Raw genomic sequence first — 18534 nt, 5'->3', positions numbered from 1 at the left:
GAAACCTCACTCTGGGACTTCAAAGGCATGGACTTTCACCTTCATTTCTCCAATTTCTTTTCTGACTGGTTTTCATGGACATGATCAAGGTCCTGTTCTGGTGGGAGTAAGCTCAGTGAGGAAACCCCCGGTTCCTCTACCACCATCGCATCAGCAGATGGAACGGGAGGACCCCAACAATCTAAAATACGCTTTCCACATGAGGCTCACAAAATCAGGGGTAAAGCGCTGTACAGAAGGCCCCAAGGACCTCTGCAGAGACTCCTGCTTCCTGTTAGGCTCTGCTGCATTGCGTTTGAGGGCTCTAGAAGGGACTTCTTCCCCACAAAGAGCCCCATGTGGATCTTCTGCCCTAGAGGTATCAGTGGGGGCTTCCACTCCCTTCGCATGCCCTGTGGCACACACCCGACCATCCAGAGCAAACATGGCATGATATAAGTGTAAAAAGGTCTGAGAAGTCCATTTCCATCAAATCTGAGCAAAATCCAGGGGTTTTTGGAGGAGGGGGCCCCTATCCCTGGCAACTGCTAAAACACCAAATTTTCCCTCAATTTTCCCCATAGGCTAAAATAGACTTACTCACAGTGCCATTTGGTACCTGCCTTTATCAGCTCAGAACTGCAGTTGAGAAGATAAAGAAAACTTCTTGCCTCAGAACAAGATCCAGCAATCTAAACTCTTCAATCTTCGGGCTGCCAGTTGAGCCAAAGCCAGACTGAGACCTCACAGGATCACATGCCGCACAGGGGAGGGAAAATAAAGCAGCCGGCTTCTGCAAAGTCCACTATGGGGTCAAACAGCCTGCATTCATGCACCTAAATAAATCAGGCAGCAACTTTGCATCAAGGGGTATGGATCCTGAGCTTTACAATATTAATGCAGATTGGCTAAACAGGGACCAAATGGTTGCCCTGATAGTTGCAGACTGTTGCAACAAGATTCTATGTCTTCTTACCATGCAGAGTTACTCCAGCTCTAGAAATGGATTTTTAAAAAAACCAACAATAACAAAAAAAAACACAGGGCAGATCAGAAAAAGCACAGTTACTTACCATAACAGGTGTTATCCAGGGACAGCAGGCAGATATTCTCAACATGTGGGTGACGTCACCGACGGAGCCCCCTAGCGGACGTTTTCACAAGCAGACTTGCTTGAAGACCTTCAAGCTTGCAATTGGACTGAGCATGCGCGAGTGCCCCTCCCCGCCCGGTCTAGGGCATGCGTCTCCTCAGCGTGTCCTCAGTTCAGATAGCTAGCAAAGAAGCCAACCCCAGGGAGGTGGATGGGTTGTGAGAATATCTGCATGCTGTCCCTGGATAACACCTGTTACGGTAAGTAACTGTGCTTTATCCCAGGACAAGCAGGCAGCATATTCGCAACATGTGGGTGACCTCCAAGCTAACCAGAATGGAATGGCGGGAGAGTTGGCAACCTAGGAGAACAGATTTTGCAAAACCGACTGGCCAAAATGGCCGTCACGCCTGGAGAAAGCATCCAGACAATAGTGAGAGGTGAATGTATGAACTGAGGACCAAGTGGCAGCCTTAAAGATTTCCTCAATGGGAGTCGAGCGGAGGAAAGCAACAGACGCCACCATCGCTCTGACCTTGTGGCCTGTGACCCGACCCGGCAGGGAGAGACCAGCCTGAGCGTAACAGAAAGAGATACAAGCGGCCAACCAGTTAGAAATGGTCCGCTTAGAAACAGATCGCCCCAAGCGGTTAGGATCGAAAAAGACGAAAAGCTGGGGAGCAGTACGATGAGAAGCGGTGCGCTTCAAGTAGAAGGCCAGCGCTCGTTTACAATCAAGAGAATGCAGAGCCACTTTTCCAGGGTGAGAATGGGACTTCGGGAAAAACACAGGAAGAACAATAGATTGGTTGATGTGAAAATCCGAAACAACCTTAGGCAAGAACTTAGGATGGGTACAGAGAACCACCTTATCATGATGGAAGACAGTGAAAGGTGGGTCCGCCACCAACGTCTGAAGCTTACTGACTCAATGGGCAGAAGTGAGAGCAACAAGAAACACAACCTTCCAAGTGAGAAACTTAAAGTGAGCCCGCGCCAGCGGCTCAAATGGGCGTTTCATCAATTGAGTAAGGACCACGTTAAGATCCCAAACCACAGGGGGAGGTTTGAGGGGAGGATGTACGTGGAACAGACCCTTCATGAAGTGGGAAACCACAGGATGAACAGAGATAGGCTTCCTGTCAAGCGGCTGATGAAAAGTAGCAATGGCACTGAAGTGGACTCGAATCCATTCCAGAAGGAAATCATCGAAGCGATGAGGAGAGTACATCCTAGAGCACAACTGAGGCAGTTTGTGGTTGTGGGGAGATGCAAAGAGAAAAAAAGTGATGAAGAGGCGAGGAATTGAGTGTCCATTCGTGAAGTTGCAGACTCAATTTGTCCACCACAGTTTTTCTTCTTGAATGTAGACCGCTTTCAGAAAGGTATTGTGACGGATTGCTCAGTTCCACACCTTTTGAGCAAAGAGGGAGAGATATTGTTCCTCCCTGCTTGTTGACGTAGTACATGGTGACTTGATTGTCTGTCTGAATAAGAACTACATGGTCATGAAGAAGATGATGAAAAGGTTTGATAGCATTGAAGATCACTCTGGACCAGTGGCCTTGAGTACGGAGACCGTCAAGATGAGCCCCCCCCCCAAAGCGTATGTCTAGGAATCTGTCATGAGAACCTTCTGATGAGTGGGTGTCTGAAACAGTAAACCTCTGGAGAGACTGGAATGACTAAAAAGTGTTGAGAGAGTGGGTCGCAAGCCTGCGCCCACTGAGATTCCAGAGTTCATTGAGGAATTCTGAGGTGAAGTCTGGCAAAAGGAGTGATTGAGTAGTACCATCATGTGTCTCCCTGTGAGGGAAGAAAAGGAAGACACTTTGCGGCAAAGCTGAAGAAGAGCATCCAAACGCTGCTGAGGAAGGAATGCTCTGAGTTGGACAGTGTCCAGAACAGCTCCGATTAACTATAGGTTTTGAGAGGGCTGAAGGTGGGATTTGGGAAAGTCGATTTTGAATCCCAAGCTTTATAAGAACCACATAGTCCATTGAGTCGCTACAATAACCCCCCTGAGATGTTGAATCTTTGATGAGCCAGTTGTCCAGGTAGGGGAACACCTGAAGACCATGGTTCCGCAGAGCTGCTGCTGCCACCACCACTAGGCACTTGGTGAACACTTTTGGAAATGATGCCAGGCCAAAGGGTAGCACTCTATATTGAAAATGCAGATTCCCCACCGAAAATCTGAGGTACTGACGGGAGGCCGGATGAATGGGGATGCGAGTGTAAGCCTCCTTGAGATCTAGAGAACATAACTAATCGTTCTGATCTAGAAGGGGATAAAGGGATGCCAGGGACAGCATGCAAAATTTTTTTTGACCAAAAATTTGTTGAAAGCCCTGAGATCCAGTATGGGCCGCAGATCGCCCGTCTTTTTTGGAACTAGGAAGTAACAGGAGTAAAAACCCCTGCTCTGCTATTCCAAGGGAACTTCCTCAATGACACAGAGACAAAGCAGAGCTTGAGCTTCCTGAAGAAGGGCGGTCTGGGATGGATTGGAAGGATACTGTCTTGGAGGAAGCTCTGGTGGAATCTGAGTGGAAAGAAGAGAGTATCCTTCCCTGATTATTGACAGCACCCAGATGTTGGATGTAATGGTCTCCCATCGATGGTAAAAATGATGGAGATGACCTCCGATGGGAAGAGGAGAGGATAGAAGCAGAACGATGGAGGTTATGCTCTGTTTGAGACATTTAAAAAGGTTGAGAAGCCTTTGGTGCAGCAGAAAGCTGAGGTTTCTGTTGCGGTTTCTTGGGAGGTGCTCGAGTGTAAGGAGCTGCCTCCGGAGGATAACGCCTCTGATAGGATGGAAAAGGTCCAGAAGGCTTGGAAGGAGCTGGCTTAGGATTTGGTCTGACGATGGAAGCAAAAGATTTCTCATGCTCAGATAACTTCTTGGTGGCGGCCTCTATCGATTCAATCAAAGAGGTCATTGCCTTCACAAAAAATATTGGCCAGATGATCCTGAATGTTGGGATCCATATCAATAGTGTGAAGCAAGGCAAGGCAGCGCATCACTAATGAGAAAGCAGTGACTCTCGAGGAAAGTTCAAAGGTATCATAAGAGGACTGAAGAAGGTGTAACCTGAGTTATACTAAAGTAGCAATGACTTGCTGGAACTCTAAAAGCCTGTGTTGACCAAGATCTTTAGAAAAAAAAGGGAGTATATTAATAAAGTACTTGAAATAAGTAGTAAAGATAAAATTATAATTTAAAACCCTGGAGGCCATCATCGAATTTTGATAAAGATGACGGCCAAACTTGTCCATGGTCCTGCCCTCTCTGCCAGGAGGTACAGTAGCAAAGACCCTGGAAGGATGACTCCTCTTTAAGGAAGATTCCACAAGAAGGGACTGATGAGATAGTTAGGAGTTCTCAAAGCCCTTGCTATGTACAGTTCTATACCTCGATTCCAACTTGCCTGGAATAGCAGGGATGGCATAAGGCAGGGGTGTCCAATGTCGGTCCTCGAGGCCCGCAATCCAGTCGGGTTTTCAGGATTTCCCCAATGAATATGCATGAGATCTATGTGCATGCACTGTTTCAATGCATATTCATTGGGGAAATCCTGAAAACCCGACTGGATTGCGGCCCTCGAGGACCGACATTGGACACCCCTGGCATAAGGAGTCTCCAGGTTTCATTTGAAAGTTTGAGAAAGAAGCCTGTTAAGAGGAAGTTTGAGAGAATTCGCAGGAGGACGAGCAAACTCATTTCCTCTAAATATTTCCTCTAAGTACTTAGAACCAGGTCCTCAGCCATTTGACGGAGGAAGGAGGAAAAGGACAATTGATCCACAAGAGGATGGCCTCGAGAGGGACTTGATGACCTTGAGGTGCCTCGAGTAGAAAACAAAGGTGAGGCCTCTCTGGAGTATTGATATCACAGCAAATAAGTAGACTGGGATGAAGCACTGGGAGAAGCGGAGCCCTCAGGGTCTGTTATTGGTGTCTTGGATCAAGGAGTTGGAGGCCTGAAAGAGCTGGAAGGCTTCTGTCTGGAGGAGAACCTGTGCCTCGATGGGTGCCTCGACCAGTGATGAGAGTGCTGCCTGGAAGCAGGTCTCATGCGAGGTTGAGGAGACTTCGCCCTATGCCTCGAAACGGGAAATGCCTTATGTGAGGATATAGGGCTGGAAGCTGTAGATCGAAGTCCCATAGACTCTGTGGTCTGGATCGAGGTATCTCAAAGCACTCCCATTCGGCTCCTTGTATGGAGTGTGAGGATTCCAGACGAGACACACGCAAAGACTGGACTCCTTGCATTGAGTGTGAAAATTCCAGACCAGACACTCGCAAAGACTGGGCTCCTTGCATAGTGTGTGTAGATTCAGCTCTAGGTACAGGTAAGGACTCGTGAGACTGCTGAGTGCCCAGGCTGGACTGCAGGAAGCAGAGTCAAGGCAGGATTATATTTAGTCAGTAACTGAACAAATTCCTGCTCTAAAATGGTCTGGATGGTAGCCTGCAATTGTGGATTCGAATCTGAAATTGGATCACTTGCTGAGGATAAAGGCTCTGAGGACGAAGAGGAAGAATGCTTCAACTTGGAAGAATGATGTTTAGATAGCTTGAGGACCACTGCTGGAACTGTCTGCTGAAGTATCTGACCTGAGGGAAGCTCAGGGGCAGACTTGGCAGATTTACTCAAGGTCGAGGATGTTCCAAATGAGGAAGGTCTGATGAGAGTGAGGTCGACGTTCTGGAGGCAGGAGGACACTTCTTAGCAGGCCTGACCGAATCGGAGGTTGAGGTCGAGGGTTCCATACTGAAAATCTTCTCCACTTGAACTCGATGACATTTGAGGGCTCGAGATTAAAGGGTAGCACAGCGAATACACGACTCCGGGCAATGATCAGGCCCCATACACTGAAGGCACCAGCACTGTGGGTCAGTGAGGGAGATCACATGCTGACACTGGCTACACTTCTTGAAGTCTGTGACCGGCCAGGACATAGAAGGAAAAATAGCCACTGCAAAGTCAAAGCCCACATGCTGAGGGTCTCGTCACTCCACAAAAAAATTCAACTTTTTTTTTTTTATGATGACCAAAAGAAAAGCACAGCGACACGGTAATAAGAAAATAAAACACGAGCTGCGGTGAGAGAAGGCACAAAGCGAACTAAGTTCAGCGCAGAGCGTCAAAGACGGACTTCTCAGCTCCATGGAAAACTGAGAACTGAGGAAATGCTGACAGCGACAGCTGCTGATCGCATCATAGAAATAGACCTCGTATTCCTTAGTTACTGGTATGAAATTTATTTATTATAATAATAATAACAGTTTATATACCACAGGACTGTGAAGTTCTATGCGGTTTACAATGATTAAAAGATGCTACAAATTGAGTGGATTTAACAAAGTTAAAAGCTAGTGATTAACAGCTCTAGTGATCAGTTATTGCGGAATCATCTATATAATAAAACCGTAGGCGGCGCATGCGCAGTCTTATCGGCGTGCTTCCATGATCCGTATGTCCGTGGCCGCCAAGACTGCAGCATGCCCCGCGCTTACTACGGCCCCATGCGCAGCTCAGTTCGGCACGGCGGTTTCCCCAGATAGGGGAAGTCGAAAAACTCACTCCCGACGCGCAGCTGAGTTCGGCACGGCGATTTCCCCGGTTTCCCCAGATAGGGGAAGCCGAACTGCTCACTCCCGTCTCAGCGGCCTGCACATCGACGATTCAACCCCCTCCCCCCCCCCGGGGCTGCCTAAAGAAACAAAGTTTCACGGTGCTTGGCCCGCCAAACAATTCCTGCTGTTGCCGAAATTTGCCCCACCGTTCCTTCCCTTCCTCCATCAGGTCAGTTCAACTCCGCCTATGTTAAAAGGAGCTGCTTTGAAATTGGAGCCCTGCCGCCACCGTAACACGTTCCTCTCTGCCAAGGCAGAGGGGAAAGTGCTACGGCAGTGGCAGGCCTCCGATTTCGACGTGGCTCCTTTTAACATTGGTGGATTCACTGCACCTGATGGAGGGAGGGAAGGAAAGGTGGTTGGGCGGCAAGGGACTAAGTTGGCCGGTAGTGCTGTTTTTCCATGAAGGAGGAACACGTGAAAAGAAAACAAAATAAAGAAAACGTTGGCCCCCGCCGAAGAAGTGGAATGTGGAGGAGGGGCGCGAGGAGCCGGAGAGCTGTATGTAAGTGTGTGCGCGCGCGTGTGTATAGCCAAGGAGGAAGTGCAGCAGGAGCAAGGAGGTGGGGAGAGTGGATTTCCCCTACTTGGATGTCAGTAAAAGCTTTGGTCCTGTGATCCTCACTCTTTTCCTGGGGCTACTGCTGGACAGAGGGGGAGCAGGACATAAAGGAGAAGAGCTACTGCTGGACAGGGGGAGGAGGGAATGGGAGGGGTGCTGCTGGACAGGGGGAGATAAAAGGAGAAGGGCTACTGCTATATGGGGGGAGCAGGGAAAGGGGGAGAGGTGTTGCTGGACAGGGAGGAGGTAAAAATAAGGGAGAAGGGCTGCTAGCACCCGTTAATGTAACGGGCTAAACAACTAGTAATAATAATAATAGCTTATATACCGCAATACCGTGAAGTTCTATGCGGTTTACAAAAGATTAAGCAAAGGTACAAATTGACTGACTTCAAGAGGGGAAGAAGAAAGAGAAGTAAGAAGACAGGAAATTCATTGTTGAGGAGAAAAGTGATCAAAAGGACAGTAGTTCGCTATTGAGGGGAAAGAGATAAATGGATCAGTTGCCAAGATGTTTTAGGAACAGGTGTGTTTTTAGACTTTCCTAAATTCCTCATAAGTAGAGGGCGAAAGTAATTGTTCTAGATCTTTACCTCATAATGCTGCCTGATGTGAGAGAAGTTGTTGATGATGTCTTTTAAATTTACATCCTCTAACCGGAGGGGAAATAGAATTCAAGTGTGAGCTTCTCTTATGTCTGTTGGCTGAGAAAGAGAAAAGGTCCGAACAACAAAATCAAAGATTCTTCAATTTCCTTGAATGGTCAAGTCTTTCCTATCACAGATTCCATAAAAATTCTGGGAGTGACTCTGGACCGCTACCTTACCCTTAAAACTCACACCGACTCACTGGTCAGAAAAGGCTTCTCAACATTATGGAAACTAAGAACCATCAGAAAGTACTTCGATGCTATCTCATTCCGCTTACTGGTCCAATCCTCCATTCTGAGCTTACTCGACTACTGCAACATCATTTATTTAGGGTCTTTCAAAAAAATCATTCAAAGACTCCGAATCATCCAAAACTCGGCAATCCGACTTATCTTTGGGTTAAAAAAATGGGAACACATAACTCCCTACTACCAAAAACTCCACTGGCTGCCCCTTGAAGCAAGAGTGCTGTTCAAATTTACCTGTCTCTGTTTCAAATCCATTCTTGGTTCGGTCCCCATGTACTTGGTTCCCCATTTTAACTTAGATTGTTCATCCAGACCACACGCAGAGTCCATATGTTTAACCATCCAACACTAAAGACCTGCCGTTACAAAAGATTCCTGAACAAAACACTTGCTTTCCAAGCAGGTCAACTGAACGATAGGCTGAGTAATATTATCACGCACTCCTCATCCTACCTAAATTTCAGAAAATTAGTAAAAACAAACTTGTTTAACCGATTTGTAACCTAAGACCTCTTAAGCCTTATCTCTCCAACACAAACTGAATTGTTCCCCAATTTCTCTTATACCTCCTGCATCCTGCTCACCTATATGTTGATGACTTTACATTGTACCTATATTCGCTGATTGTCCAGCTCTTCTTTATTGTAAACCGCCTCGAACTACTACGGCTTTGGCGGTATATAAGAATAAAATTATTATTATTATTATATATTTAGGGGCTAAACTGAATAGTACCTTAAAATCAAAACAACCAAACTTAAACTTCACACGTGCCTCCATCGGCAGCCAATGCAGAAGTCGGTAGGAAGGTGTTACATGATCGAACTTCTTCAACCCGAAGATCAGTCTAATTGCTGTATTTTGCACTATTTGTAGTCGCGCATATTCTTCTGGGAAATTGCCAAGTAGGCGATATTACAGTAATCAAGTTGACTCAGTATGAGGGATTGTACCAGAATTTTGAACGATGACACATCAAAATATGCTCTAATGGTCCGAAGCTTCCAGAGAGTGAAGAAACCCTTTCTGATTATGGAGTTCACTTGGTCTTTCATGGTTAGGCTCTGGTCCAGGGTTACACCCAATACCTTCATAGTAGATTGAATAGGATAATTGAGTTTATTGATGCATAGTGATGTTTTGGTATCAAACGGGTGTGGTGAAGTTAAGTTTCAGTCTAAATTCTTTCATCCATTGCTCCATCAAATTTAGTACTTGTGTTGCTTTGGGAGTGACTTCCGAGAGAAATGGGATAATGATCGTGAAGTCATCTGCATAACTAAATAATTTTATCCCCAGCTGGGACAATTGCACACCTAATGAAGACATTGAAACATTGAAAAGCAATGGTGATAGTGGTGACCCCTGCAGCACACCAGATGGATTGCTCCAGGTATCAGAGAGATCGTAATTAAAATGTACTTGATAGGTGCGAGACATAAGGAAACCTGAAAACTAGTCTAGCACCTTTTCTCTGATACCAATTGCATCTAAGCATTGTAGCAGTTTCCCATGGTCTACTAAGTCAAACGCAGAGCTCATATCAAATTGCATGATCAGGGCGTTAAGTCCCTTACTAAACAGGAGATGTAAGTTATCCAAGATAGCCGCAATTACTGTCTGAGTGCCGAACAAAGGTCTAAAACCAGATTGAGTTTCATGTAAGATATTCCATCAATTGGGTATGTACCAATCCTTCCATGAATTTTACAATAAATGGAATCGATGCTACTGGTCTATAGTTGGTGACTAGTGCTGAAGATTCTTTTCTATTTTTTGGAATTGGGGTTATTATGTGACCATTGTTAGTGAGGAATTTTCCATTTTTAGGTTATCAGTTAAATAATTCAGCAAAGATAGTTTAAAGCCTAATGGAGCTGCTTTCATAATTTCTGGGGGACATGAGTCCAAAACACAGTATGATTTTGAGTACTTGTTATATAATTTGATATAGTTATTCCATTCTAAATCTTGAAAGGAACTCCAAATCATGTCAGCTGGAATATCATTTCCTTGTATGTTAGCTATTTGATGTTCATATGTGTTATTTGTTGAACAGTTATTTCTTAGGTTTTTAATTTTTGAATCGAAATGCTGTGCTAAATCATTTGCTGAAGGTAGTTTGATATTATGTACAAGTTGAGTTTAACTTGTGGTGTCAAATAAATTCGTAACCAAGTTGAACAGCTCTTTTCTATAAAATGCTTTACGCTTTTCTTTTATCAGTTGTTTATAGATTTTTATGTTGAATCTCCAGTTGTTCTGGTCTGTCAATTTTCCTGTTTTTTTCAAAATTCTTTCTAGTCATCTGATTGTTTCATTTTTAGAAGTTTGGTGTCAAACCATTTGTTATATTTATTTGAGCAGCTTTTCCTGTTTCGTTTAGGGGCCATTTTATCTAAAATGGATGTGCTAGTTTTCATCCAGTGATCCCAAAAATTGACCCCCCCCCCCCTACTCCTATCTCCGCTTGTAGTTCATATTGTGACCAATATTCCTCTGGATTGATAAGACCCCTTGTGAGATGTTCTCTTTTTATCCTTGGATTTTAAATGAGTCCAGTTTAACTTGAAATAATAAGTAAAATGGTCAGATCAGGTAGAGAGATGGAAGGGTCTAAAATCTCCTTTATGGACATAGCTATCACGTCTAAGTGATGGCCTTTTTCATGTGTTTGTGTGGGTACAGGGAGAGTATAATTAAGCAAAGATAGAAAGTTTTTAAAGTCTTTCGCATCTGATTGTCCTCTTCATCTAGATGTAAGTTTATGTCTCCTGCAATAATATTGTATGAAGTAGTAATTGAATTATATAGGACAAATTTATTAGCAATAAATGAAAGTTAGCAAAAGACACTGAAATGCAGCACTCAGGGCAAATAAGGATAATATACATACAATGTAGCTGGCTTCTGTCTTAGGATTATATTTCTTCTCCTCACCCCTTATGTTAGCCAGCATAACATTTATACACTTTTGCTCAGTAGCATAAGATACAGATTACATACTTGCTTTTCTATTGACTATATGGTGTAAACACTTGTCATGGCGCCATACTGAAACATGACGTCACCTGGTGCCAAAACTGACCTTTCCATATTTCCCTGACAAATGCATTGCCAATACTAAGGCTAATAACTCCGGACTACAGGCCCCCACCTTCCTGAGTTACACTGTCCTTTGCTAGTACTTCTTAGGAGGACATCCTATCATGTACTGTACTGTTCTGAAAGTCCCAAAACAATGATGCCACAGTCAGGAGATCTGACTGCTGGTTTCTGGAGCAAAGGTGAATCTCTCTCTCTTACTGGCAGAAAGGAAAATGACAGCTTAGAAGAATGAATTCTTGTGCACAATGTCTCTCTAGGAAATACAGTGATACCTTGGATTACGAGCATAATCCGTTCCAGGAGCATGCTCGTAATCCAAAATGCTCATTTATCAAAGCGAGTTTCCCTATAGGAAATAATGGAAACTCGCTTTGATACATTCCCCCCCCCGATAACCGGCATCGCTCCCCCCCGCTCGCCAAGGCCCCCCCCCCACCCAAACAACTTAAGGCAGGCAGAAGCTGGAAGATCTTCTAGGCACCGGCACGATCTGTGCCTGCGTGCCGGTGCCAGACAGGGGGGGGGGTAAGTTTAAGTTGTTCGGAAGGGGGGGGGCTGGTTCGTGCCGGGGGTGCTGGTTGGAGCAAGGAGGCCTTTGCGAGCAGGGGGGGGCGATGCCAGTTATTGGGGGGGGGGGGTTCTCGCAAATCGAGTCAACACTCGGTTTGCGAGTCAAAAGTTTGCTGAGTGTTTTGCTCGTCTTGCAAAACTCTCGCAAACCGAGGTTTGACTGTATAAACTATTTGGGGTTCTCAGGGGTCTTCGCCTACAATATATGCAGGTCTTATGCTTGTGTCTTCTTCTGCCTACATTTTCATGCAGGTCTTACTCCTGATTCTCCTCTGATTCATCCTCAAAGTGCCCTTTCTGGGCGGGAAGGCACTCGTGCATGCGCAGTGCGGCAGACTCAAAACTACTGAGTTTCTTCAAGCAAATCTGCTTGCAAGGCTGTCCACATCCGGCCTCCGTGGATGACGTCATCCTCATGTGAGAATAGGCTGCCTGCTTGTCCTGGGATAAAAACAGATATGCACTTTTTGTACTGAACGCACAGGAGTCCTGGGCTCAAGATCTCCTAAAATTAGCTACCTCCCTTGCTGGTGAGGATCCTGAAGCCCTGCCAGTTGAAGACCACCTCCTGGCAGCCAGAAATCTCCAAGCTCTGCAGCTATCAGCAGTGTTCCCAAGCTGTCACTAGCTGCAGAGCTTGGAGAGTTCTGGCTAATGGAGTAGAGGAAGAGGTCTTCAGCTGATAGTGCTTTGTGAGGGGTAGGGAACAATTTGATGCTCACCCATTTTGGGCTCAGAGCTATTGCCTATCCTCTCTCCTTCCCCCCCCCCCAACCCCTTATCAGCTGTCTGCTAAATCACTAAACATATTACAAAGGTCTGTGATCAACATATCCCAAACTAACATAGTCTGGTTAATACATTTAAAATAAAACTTTTGTCTACCTTTGTTGTCTGGACATTTATTTTTGCCATCATGTTGGTCCCATTTTGTCACTTCTGCTTTCCTGCATCTTCTGATAATTCTCTTTCTAGTGGTTGCAGTCCATATGTCTTTTCTCCTCTCTCCTGTCTTGTTTCATTTCCTCACTATGCCTGACTTTGATATATTGATCATTCTTTTTCAACTCTTCTTACCCTTTTCTGCCTCTCCATCCACTCAAATTTCACCCTTCTTTTTACTTTTCAGCTACCTACCAACTTTCTATCTCCCTTTCTCATGCTCTAGCTCTCCCAGTTCCCATATTACTCCTTTCCTAGCCTCCTGTTTCCTTCTATCTACTCCCCATTACTACATTTCCACCACTATACTTCTATCTCACTGTTGTCTCATCTTCTTGTCTTCCCCCTTTTAACCAATTCCACATGACTCTACCATTTCCAGAATCCCCCTCCCTCTCCCCACTCTCATCAGGCTGCATCTCTCTATCCCTTCCTTTTTCCCCATCCCCTAAAGGAGGGGCCAGTGATGGTGTGGAGATAGCCTGTGACAACGTCCCAGCTTCAGAGGGACAGCAGTCCTCTCAGTGCTGATACTTCTCAGGTACTAGCAATGCCAGTATCCTGAATCCTCTAGCACCTCACTTCAAGAAGGAGTGATGCTTGTGATTCTTTCCCTTCGCTTGGTGCCCAACATCAGAGTCCTTTATTGCCAACTATGGCGATGTGGAATCCATGTGCATGATGCTCAACCTAGGCAGTCGCCACCTTTGTTCAGTACAGCTCAAGAAGCCAAGAGGACTAATGCTCTCGATACCAATGTATCAGACTTTTGCATTGCTGAAAAGTCACTCACACACAGGTTCTCTAGCTTTCTGAGTTCTGTTCTGCATTTGAACATAGAGAGAGATCAAAAATCTTTTTAATGATCCAGGCCCAGACATTTTAGGCAGATGTCATGCGAGTCAGTCTGTGCACCTCTTAAACCCACCAGTAGGTATTTGGGGCATCACAGGGAAAATAGCCATTGCAAAATTAAATGGTTCAATTATATTTTTTTATGTTTAAATTATTTTTATTATTCCAGCATTAAGAAGCAAATACAAACAGTAGTACCATTCAGGAAAGAACATTTTCAACAATATAATTAGTTCCCCTCCCATCCCCCCCTCCCCAAGAATCCATGGCCAGTCCAACAGCTGAGAGTGGGAATAAAATCTTAAAGATTCAAAAGTCTACTGCGAGCACGCGGTGTGAGGTCCTGCTAGAAGTGCTCCCACACCTGACAAAATTTGTGACCCGCGCCAAGAGTCAAGTCTCCCTCCATGCGTCTCTCCAGTGTTGCGTGCACTATCATTAGGGATCTCCATTGTGCATATGACGGGGGATCACGGGAGAGCCAGTTGGTGAGGATGGCTTTTTTTCCCATCAAAAGGGCTCTGGAGATAAATGCTAACATTCCCCTGGGTTTGGGCGAGGCTATATTATAAAATCCAAATAACGCCCTCGGTTGCGGAAGCCATCGCCTTCCCCAAAGCGATGTGGTATATAGGCCAAGATGTCTCCAAAACTGTTGGATTGCGGGGCAGGCCCAAAACATGTGACTCAAAGATGCGTGAGCCTGATCAATTATATTTTTTAAAAAAGGGAGAAAAACAATTATTATGTACTTTTAACCTGGCCAGAGCTCTGGCTTAAAAGCTGCAACGAGCTGCAAAAATATTAAAAGAAAAAGGGTATAAAAATTATTAAAGAAAACTCATACGTTACTCACAAAATTAAAGAAGCAAGAAGGCCAAAAAAACCTAGAAAAAAAAGCTTAATCCACTGCCATAATGAAAAGTACATCTCAGCTCCATAGAAAATATGAAACTGTGGCTCCCACGCAATTCAAGCAGGCAAGAGAGTACTCATGCAAGTGTGATGCAGGTAAATCAAAGGTTTCTAGAAGTTTATTTAGAATGCTGGGCAGTGCCTGAGCTTGGTATCCACCAGAAGATGTTACCCATTTGTGAGAGCCTATGTCCTGCTTGAACTCAGATAATCAGAATATATTCATTCATTCAATTTTCTATACCGTTCTCCCAGGAGAGCTCAGAACGGTTTACATGAGTTCATTCAGGTACTCAAGCATTTTTCCCTGTCTGTCCTGGTGGGTTCACAATTTATCTAATATACCTGGGGCAATTGGGGGGGGGGGTATTAAGTGACTTGCCCAGGGTCACAAGGAGCAGCGTGGATTTGAACGCACAACCTCAGGGGTCTGAGGCTGTAGCTTTAACCACTGCACCACACTCCCTTACTTTATCATTAAAAATAAGCAAATTAGGGATAACTCACCTTCTAATTTCTTCAGTTTGGCTTCCAATTTTTTCTTCCTGTCAACATTGCATTAAATTAAAATCACTTTTTTTTAACATACAAAGAATTTAGGGGAAATGAAAACAAAAGGAATGGGACTTGAAATAAAAATACAAAGAATTTACAGCATTCCCAGCTTTAACAAAAGCATGAAAAAACACTTTATAGATTTTTTCCATAAACCTCAGACAAGCAAGCATGTTATGCAACCTTCCTTAGCTCCCAACTAACAGAATCTTTCAGAGCTTTCTGGAAAAGCACAAGCCTCTCACATACTATATTGTTCTCACCCACCCCCTTCCCCCAGTTCCCCTCAATTTATATACAGGGCCATCAGAAATTTCTTGGCCCCTTACTGAGCAATCCTATTGGGCCCCCCACGCACCCCTTCCTCCCCCCCGACCCCCCCCTTCTTCCATGGGCCGAATACACACATACCGTATTTGCCGGCGTATAAGACGACTGGGCGTATAAGACGACCCCCCAACTTTTACAGTTAAAATATAGAGTTTGTTATATACTCGCCATATAAGACTACCCCTTCTTCCGCACACCTTCTGCACAACAAATAAAACTTAAAAGAACATCAGAATTTATTTCAACAATTTTAATTAATTCACTAAAGCTGAATAGAACAATAAACCCATGGGAGCTGCCATGCTATTTGTTTTCTAAACTGTTAACCAAACTGAAACTTTCAATGATAGAAGGAAGATAACACATAGAGGGAGAGAGCAAGTGCCGGGCAAGTCCCTAGCAAGTTTGCTGGCATGACAGTTTCCCTTTAAAAGCCTTCAAAAGCCTCCTGTTCGCCCCCACAACTTCCTTAAGGGCTAGACTCCACACACGGCCGCATGTGCGAGAGATGTAGTAAAGAGAAAAGGGGTGGGGCCAGAGCGCCGCTGCTTCCCGCTGCGCAGGATGAAGGAGCTGGCACCCTTGTCACACTGATGTCCCGCCAGGTTTACTAGTACCGTAAGCACCGTAAGGAGGTAAGGAAGGAGATGTTAGGGCATGTAAAGTAAGGGCATGTAAACCAGTGTTCTTCAACCTTTTTACACCCGTGGACCGGCAGAAATAAAAGAATTATTTTGTGGACCGGCAAACTACTAAGACCGAAATTTTAAAAAACACATTTTCGCCCCATCTCCGCAAGCTCGGTCCCCACAAACCATCTGATCCCATCTGCACAAGCCTCAGTTATGATTTTATATTGAACGTATTTTATTAAAGTATAAAAAGAAACAATATTCTGTACAATTGTCATTTTATAAATATAAATATTCAGAACAAGGACCAACAAAACCCCTGTCTCCCCTCCCCTTCACATATATCCCCTCTACTATCAAGAAAACTGAACAAGCCAAATTATTACAGAATGCTACACAGAAATATCATGCTAACAGAATACTGCAGTCACACATGACAGGAATAGTGTTAGGCTTTGCAGTCCAGTTATGTCTCTAGCAGGATATATATTTCAAATCTGATATATTGTAATGACAAAATAGAAATAAAATGATTTTTTTCTACCTTTTGTGGTCTCTGCTTTCATCTTCTTTCCACTGTCTGGCCTCTCCCCCTTCCATATGTATCTGACTTCTTTCTATGCCCCTCTCCCCTTTCCATCCAGCCTGTGCCTCCTCTCTCCTTTTTACATCATTCATTCCAGCTTCACTGCTTTCTTCATTTTTATCTCTCCTACACCAGATCTAGCATCTTTATCCTTCTCTCATTTCTCTGCTGACCCCATTTCCAGCATCAATCTCTCTCTACTTTCTCATTCCTGTCTCTCCCCTTTCCCTCCTCTAATCTCCCTGCCAGCTGTTTCCTTCCTTTTTACCTTCTCCCTTCCCTCCTCCCCCCTATCCAACAGTAGCTCTCTTCCCAACTCTTTCCCTCTTCCCCTCCCAGCAGCATCTCTCTTTCTACCTCTCTCCAGGTGCAGTAGCAGCTCTCCCTTTATCCATCAGCTTCCCAGCCTCCAACAGTGGCTTCCTCTCCTTCCAGCAGCTCTCAGTACTTGCCTGCAGCAGTGATTTCCTTAGGCAGCCTTGGGTCCGTTGCCGCCTCTGAGGAAAGGGGAAGTTGCCAAAGTGAATCACTGCCCTGGTAAGTACAGAGCTGCTAGGAGAGGAGACAGCCACTGTTGAAGGCTCCCCATGATCTTACTCCTGCTGTGCCCTGCACATTCGCGACCCCCCCCCCCCACCCAAGCCGGCAAAAACAGCTTTGCACCGCAGGCCCAGCCGCCCAAGACGAGTCGGAGGCCCCTACCCGCCGCATCCTGCACGTGGGCAGACTCAGCACAAACGCTGCTGATGGCCCCAATCGACACGCTGACCTCCCCGACGCTGACCATCTTCTCTCTGCCTGCACTTTCCCCGCGGCCCTCTTCGGCGACTCAGCAGGGGCAGCAATCAAGACAGGCTGCAAACGTCGGGACCTTCCCTCTCTGAGTCCCGCCTATTTTGTTTCAACTTCCTGTTTCCGCATAGGCGAGACTCACAGAGGGAATGACCGCCTGTCTTGATCGCCCGAGGCTGGGAGGAACAGAAGATTTCTGCAAACACCATCGGGGCAGAAAATTTAACGGGTCCATCTCGCCGGTCCTGTGTGGACCGGCAGGAATTTTCTGCGGACCGACACCGGTCCGCGGACCGGCGGTTGAAGAACTGTGATGTAAACAGTACCCGGCGTATAAGACGACCCCCGACTTTGGGGAGGATTTTAAGGTACTGAAAAGTCGTCTTATACGCCGGCAAATACGGTACTTTTCTGTTAATGCTCCACCTAAGCCAGTCCCTTAAAATCTTCTCACGTCCATTGGATGATTTGGCATAGAGGAGATATTCATAAAAAGAACGTCCGTCAAGATCTTTACTCATAGACTGTGCCATTTGCTTTAAATCATCTTCCATCATTAATCCAAATTGCACAATTCTTTCTCTGTCTTTGTCCTGAATGACATCTGGCCACATTGCTGGATCCTTCCAGTCAACAAATTTATGAGCAGGCGCGGAGAACGCATTTTTAAACAAATGTAGTTTATCCTTGTACTCCTTATGTAATTTTAATCATCTATGGATATGTAATGTAATGTAATTTATTTCTTATATACCGCTACATCCGTTAGGTTCTAAGCGGTTTACAGAAAATATACATTAAGATTAGAAATAAGAAAGGTACTTGAAAAATTCCCTTACTGTCCCGAAGGCTCACAATCTAACTAAAGTACCTGGAGGGTAATAGAGAAGTGAAAAGTAGAGTTAGAGGAAAAATAGAAATAAAATAAACATTTTAACAAGACAGCATTGATCTAAATACTTTGGAAGGTAGAAGAGAGGAGAGAAAGGAATAGAAGCAGAAGGGGGAGCCGTTGAACAGTAGAATTCTGGAGAAATTTAAATGATAGAAATAGAACAAAACAAAGACAAA

The 18534-nt window shown here is 45.0% G+C and overlaps 1 protein-coding gene across 7 annotated transcripts in view; it reads right to left on the bottom strand.

Moving 5' to 3' along the window:
• ICE1 (interactor of little elongation complex ELL subunit 1) overlaps positions 1 to 18534 on the bottom strand; it is a 964399-nt gene that overhangs the window by 546015 nt on the left and 399850 nt on the right. For 6 of the 7 annotated variants that reach the window (XM_033929748.1, XM_033929749.1, XM_033929750.1 and 3 more), the window contains one exon: positions 15076 to 15113. The exons of the other annotated variant lie outside the window; for it this stretch is intronic. In XM_033929748.1, coding sequence (XP_033785639.1) covers positions 15076 to 15113 — 38 coding nt within the window. The remainder of the gene's footprint in view (positions 1 to 15075; positions 15114 to 18534) is intronic. 7 annotated transcript variants of the gene reach the window in all.

The sequence above is a fragment of the Geotrypetes seraphini genome, chromosome 2 (genome assembly GCF_902459505.1).
Source record: "Geotrypetes seraphini chromosome 2, aGeoSer1.1, whole genome shotgun sequence".
In the NCBI taxonomy this organism is placed as follows: Eukaryota; Metazoa; Chordata; class Amphibia; order Gymnophiona; family Dermophiidae; genus Geotrypetes; species Geotrypetes seraphini.
This window is presented reverse-complemented; position numbering and strand designations above follow the sequence as displayed.